At 52.6% G+C, this 6,238-nt stretch overlaps 1 protein-coding gene across 1 annotated transcript; it reads left to right on the forward strand.

Moving 5' to 3' along the window:
* Positions 1–2,268: 2,268 nt before the first annotated feature.
* Positions 2,269–3,535, forward strand: COCMIDRAFT_6124 (uncharacterized protein; the record flags this gene model as incomplete). Its single annotated transcript, XM_007690682.1, has 2 exons — positions 2,269–2,662; positions 2,712–3,535. 2 exons carry the CDS (start codon positions 2,269–2,271, stop codon positions 3,533–3,535), a joined length of 1,218 nt encoding a protein of 405 aa, XP_007688872.1.
* Between the last annotated feature and the right edge of the window lie 2,703 nt (positions 3,536–6,238).

The following is a 6,238-nucleotide window of genomic DNA, read 5'->3' on the forward strand; positions in this document are numbered from 1 at the left end:
GGCTGTTGAAAGGCAATGTGAAAATGCCAGTAACGAGAGTGTGGTCAGTGTGTATGTAAAGAAGCCGCGACCAAGCCAACGAACGATGGATGAGTTGGAAGCTCAATCGATGGTGAGCATGTATCGGCCTGACTGCGGGATAGCATTTATACAAAATGTCTTGGAATACATATCCAAACTCACGTCAGTTAGCCCCTTGCTGTGTCACCAACATTATTCCCTTAAGCCATTTTCTAGGCCATCCTACCTAGGCTAGAAGGAAGGATCAGCGAATAGGCACTGTAGCCTTGTGTATCCACATTAGTACATGAGCGGGTCATCCGGAAGGCAACCAATAGAATCCTACTTCCGATCCTGATTCGGCGAACTTTGTCATCGAAGAGCCAACTCAGCCCAGCAGCTGAAGACTAGAAGTGGTGGCGGCGCACTCACGAGCATGTCGGTAGTTGAACAGCAGTAGAGCCAAGTGGTTGAGGTCAAGGGAGTATCAGGCGGCGTCCGGGTTCAGGACCGCATTCGGATTTCCAGTTTTGGGGTCTGGATTCATCGCTACCTTTGTGGCGGTTGAGACTTACCCGTAGCGGTGAATGATGAGCATGTGGGAGAGTTGTAGGATCTTTTTCTGAGGCTCAGAACCCACCGCTCGCGTAAGATGAGGGTCCCTAGCAGGGTGCAGAATCTATTGAAACGCGGGTCGACACACTCCACAAGTCTCGGTTGGCTGCTGGAGCCTACCGGGCGCCTATCAGAACCGGTGTCTCACGTGAGAAGACTATCGCTAAAAGGGCGGGGCTCGTGTAAGGTATGTGCTTGGGACGAGGCCAAGAACAACTGCAAGCCAGGGGTGAAAAAGCACCGAGTTCACAGGCATTAGCGGATACGGTGTAGCAGGGCTATGCCAAATGCAGTATTGAATGGCGACCTCATGATCCGGCGCTGCGGGAGGCTTCCTCGGGAGGCTGTAACCGGTAATTGTTACTAAAATAGTCATGCGCGGTAGACTTTGTAATGACCACAAGATATCGCAGCCAGTGGCACGCCATGACGCCATTGTTCAAAGAGTATGACTGCGTAAGGCTGACCGGACAGGAAAAGGTGGCAGTACCTATAACAATTTGTGGCTTACATGAAAGAGGGTGGAGCTTTACAAACTGTCTTAGTATTCGAACAGAGGGCCGAGTTGGGCCCAGGGCCAGGGACACATCAGAATCACTGTCAGCTGCGGTGGGGTCCATCCATGGCGATTGTCATGTTGTCGATGCTTGGCGCCTTGCTACCGCCTGCATGGCGACTACGTGGGCATGATAAATATGCTTCTTGACCGTGCCAGGGCGTTTGATGGCTTTGTACCTAGTTCAGACAACTAACAACTATTCGGTAGTCCAAGTGCGACTAACGAGCGTGGTGAATGCTGGTAGATGGACTGGCGGGGGGAGGGGAGGGCGACGGCTGGCAAAGCGTGAACTCGCAGTAGTAGCAATGGCCCACCGACAGGCTTCGTAAAGGCGCTCTGTATGCCCGAATAGACCCAGGGCGTAAACGGTGGAAGATGGCAGAATAGGGCGAGATAAGATGGACAAGTGTGGCTGAAGGGAGCGTGTGGAATCGGCTGTGACCGCCTAGGTAGTGGTAGGGCGCCACGACAAGCGAACGACAGCTATCAATAACCTTGGGGACAAGGTTGGAGGGAGCAGGAGCAGGAGTAAGCAGCATGTGCATGGCGGACGTCGGGGCCGAGTGGAGTGACGTGAACAAAGATCGGTCCAGGGGTCAGAGGTCAAAGGCGCTAAGCAGGGGCGCCCATCCCGAGTGGCTTCCGTAGCTGCGGCATGTCTCCGCCTCCCCACGTGCCACCACCAACCACTATCCTTTTTTGCGCCGCAAGAATAGGCATAGTCTCTTGTAGTAAACACTAACATGTGGACATGCATGGGTCATGGATCGATTATGCCATCTTTACGACGCGCTGTCCGCCTGTTCCGCCTGCATCGTGACGGCGTCTGCCACCGGTTCGCCTGGTCGTTGTCTAGGCCCAATCTGGACATGGACGGCAAGACGTAGTAGCGGAACCCTGGTGGTCTGAGCAAACCTACTGGGCAATACTGTTGCAGGCAGAGACTGCAAGAAATAAGCCATGCTTGAACACTTTTGCTGAGTCGGATGGCCACGCAGGTACAAAAAGACGCCGTGGCCCTGGAGCTTCAAAGGCCACTCCTCGTGTGGTAATCACTTCTCTCGTTTGGATACATCCTGCACAACACCGGCAACATGTACTCTCGTTCTATCCTCCTTACTTTGGCGGCTGCGTCCGTCCCGCTCGTTAGCTCACAAGGCGATACTTCAGAGGGCATTTGCTACTCCTATGGTGTTGACTTTGTCGATGAGGGACAATACTTCATTGACTCCCAATCCACCGAGGCCTTCAGTGCTGTCTCCTACTTCCAAGGCTGCAACGAAGACAAGGCAGACGTCCTTCTCGTTGCACCCGAGGGTACTCCAGGGGAGACTGAGTTTTTGTGTGACCAGATCCTCACTACCCCTGCAAACGAGAACAAATTGTCGACATGTCCCATCAAGAAGAACCAGATGAACTCTGGACACTGGCTTCTCTTGGTCTTGGGCAACAACGGCAAAGGCGGCCAGCCTTTTGCGTGGCAAAGAGGTACGTCCCATACATCCTTAATCCTCTGCCTTGATGCTAACTATTCTAGATCTCTACTTGACTGTGGGCCCACAGGTCACCACCACCTACACCCCAACAGTGACAATGTCTGTCATCACCACGCCTACCATCACTCAGACTGTTATCACGACGTCGACCGACACTATCACTGTCGGTCCTTTCTCGACCGTCACCATGCCCAGCGGAACGGCCAAGAAGATCAAGACTATCACCCCCAAGCCAGTGACTACCACATCCACCAAGACCATGACACGAACAAAGGTCTCCACCACGAAGCAATTCGTTTACACCACAAAGACCGTCACTCCAACCTGCACCAGCAAACCCCACACCGGCAAGCCTGATAAGCCCTGCGAGTACTCGCCTACCAAGATCCACCCTGCAGCGTTGGTCACACCTACAGTCATTCCTCAGGCCCGCCGCTGGGCTCCTAGGGCTGACCGTGTGGCTGACGTTGAATGGGTGCGTGCCCGCATCGAGGCCGCAAAGCAGAAGCGCGAAGCGGCCAAGAACCTCAACCGCCGTGCTCCTGACGCTCCCACCACCACTGTCACTTTCCAGACGCCCGTCTCTACAACCGTCACTCAGACTGCCGCAGCCATCACTACCACCGAGACTGTGCTGCAATCCACCGAGGTCACCTCGACGATCCCTCCTCCCACCGTTCTGTCTGGTATTCTTACCAAGACGACTACCCTGCCTACTCCTACCAAGACCAAGGTCAATTTCAGCTTCACTACCACCACCACAACCAAGACCTATGGCGCTACTTTCACCAGGACCACGACGGCACCTCCTGCTCCTTCAGTGACTGAGTGCAAGAAGCACGGTGGACAGTACTGGTGGAACTAGACTGGCTAGACTATTGACCGACTCTTTTCCTGTTTTTACTGTTGTTTACTGAGCGTTTGTTGCTTACATGCATTACGATACACTGTACATAATGACCCGGAATACCAATCCAATGATAATCTCTATCCTTGTTCACTTCACACATGTGCCTGTGCTAAGCGCCCTTGTTTCCCTGCGCGCTTGTCCTGCATTCCAACCACAAAAGCAAGCAAAGCCATTGTATACATGCTGTGAGGCTGTACCATCCCGGTAGGCAACCTCGCCTCGCAAGTGCCCTGCATTAGTGACTCTCAGCTACGTCAAAATGAGGACGCCGAAACGGTTTCGTAAGCGAATCCTCAGCGAATCCTATGCCGGCTCAGACGGAATGTTCTACCGCCTCGGGGACCAACAAAAAAAAGATACGGAGGCCTGGTACCGGTCAGCCTTGCCCCCAAAGCAATGGCCCATCTATGCTGACGCCTTGGGATCAGGGCCGAGGTGTCGCTGCCTGCTGCGAATACTGTACAATCCCATCTCACCCACCCACTCATCAGCCCCACGCACGCGACCAAAGTCCTGGCTCACGGGTACACGGCTTATGTCGTTTCCCCTGTCTTAACAGACCCAGGACTTGACACGACATGGCCGCCTTGCATCTCGCCTCCGTCCAACAAAAGTCAAAAACAACGGAATAACACGAGAAACACAGCCAGCGTACTAGGTACACCCTGTTGCCCTCTCCATTGGCGAGCAAAAAGACAGGCTAGCAACACGAGAGCGCGTGGGTCGTGCTGACGCTCGCGCGCACGCCCCATCATCGTATCGGTATGTATGGCGTTTGCAAAACAAAAAAACGTCGCAACGCCTCATTCGCTACTACGTCTCGCTACACAAAACGAGGAATCAGCATGTGGAAAGTGGCTTACAACCCCAGAGAAAAAACTAATCTTTGATGCAATTCCCCCAAGAAAAAGGGGTGAAAGCAAGGCACGAAGTAAAAACAAAAGATAGGTAAGACTAGAGAGTCTTGAGTCGAACTAAAGTTCCAGATCGCCGGCATGGATCTCTGGATCTCCTCACCGACGTCCGAAAAAAAAACCGCACAGCGCACATCCTTCCGTTTCCCCACTGCTACTAGGCCCTTTGCTAGCGAAATGCCTTGTTCTTGTCGAAACTCCATATTAGACATGTGTGCGCGTCATGGGTACCCTTCCCGGTCAGAGCATTTGACAAATCTCAAGAAGCGAAAAAAAAGGCACCAAGTGGATATCACGTAGAAAGGAAATTAGCGCATAAGTTCATGAGCATTACGAGAAAGAGATCGTCGCTTTTGCCTGACTGACTTGCAAAGAATGGTACGCCAACAGCTAGCCCAAGTCCAAAATAACTTTTTTCCTCCACCGCGTTCCTGCGTTTACACCGGCGCTGCATGACCTACTTACTCACAAGCGCGTTGGCACCGAAAGAGAAAAAGGCAAAAAAATCGGCGTTCCTACATAGGGAAATACGTGTGGCGTGAGGCCCCTCTCTGTCTCTGTCGCCTTGAGGTATTGGTGTTCCTCGCTGCACACTCCTGCGCCTCCGTCAGCAATTGCCAGCGAAGCTGCTGCCTTTTGGCACCGTATCGCATCGTGTCGTATCGCATGCCCTTTTCGCTCTGACCTCTTGGCTTACAAAAATGGGCATATGACGTCCATGCCCAGCCAATACTCCTTGCCCCCCCCTTCTCGACGTCTATTTTCTATCACGATGTTCTTGCTCACCTGGCGCATAGCAGCCTCCCAATGAAACTCGCAGAGCTCGTTCTTCTCCTTCGCTATCTGTATGATGTGGCTGGAGTAGAGTCTTACGGGCGCCTTATCAGACATGGTATTGAGGTATGCAAGCAAGGATGACCAGTAGGGGTGGGTATGATAGGATGGGGCTTAGTCAAGTTGCCCACACCCCTTCGCCGGGTTATTTTGTTGTTCGCTTTTGGTAGCTTGCTCGCTACCGGGGAAGAGCGAGCGTAGGATTGGATTCCCTGCAAACGCGCGATCCAACAATGTGCTGACATGTGGATTGTGCCAACTCCATTCGAATGCAGGCGTTTTTTTTGAAGTCATGTAGAGTAGTATTGGGAAGCGCATGTAGACCGACTAGGTAGTGTCAGCCATTAGGGCTAGTAGTAGTAGCAGCACCGCCCAGAAACACAAGAAAAAAAAAACCTCCGTCGCTTATTCTTCCCGCAGCGACATCATCTGCCCTGTTCTAGTCAATTTCCCCATCAATTCCTATTACGAGTCGGACACCGAGATATTACACTGACATACGCAATATGGACATGCTTCTAACCATTCTTCCCTTCCCGCAAACTCAATATCTACGCTACGGCTTCGCACCGGAACGGGCGTTCAAGACAAGTTCAGTGGCGTTAAACTTTCCGTCTCAATAAGCTCTTAGACTTTCGGCATGCCGCATGCCGCGCGCAAGCCCTCAAACTAACAGATACGTCGGATCGATAGCACCGGACGAGCACGCATGAGCACTAAAACCAAGCAACCCAACCAAGCCTCACTGGCAAAGCTTCGGGACTTTGCGGTCGACACTAAAGATACGACCTGCCAAGCCCTACTACCTCAAACACCATGGCCATCGTATTTTTGTCGCTACAATGCGAGGTCCTAAATCTCAACCTCCACAACATGACTCGATCTTCACATTCTCCCTCTGCTCCCTCCC

This window comes from Bipolaris oryzae (assembly GCF_000523455.1).
Source record: "Bipolaris oryzae ATCC 44560 unplaced genomic scaffold scaffold_83, whole genome shotgun sequence".
In the NCBI taxonomy this organism is placed as follows: domain Eukaryota; kingdom Fungi; phylum Ascomycota; class Dothideomycetes; order Pleosporales; family Pleosporaceae; genus Bipolaris; species Bipolaris oryzae.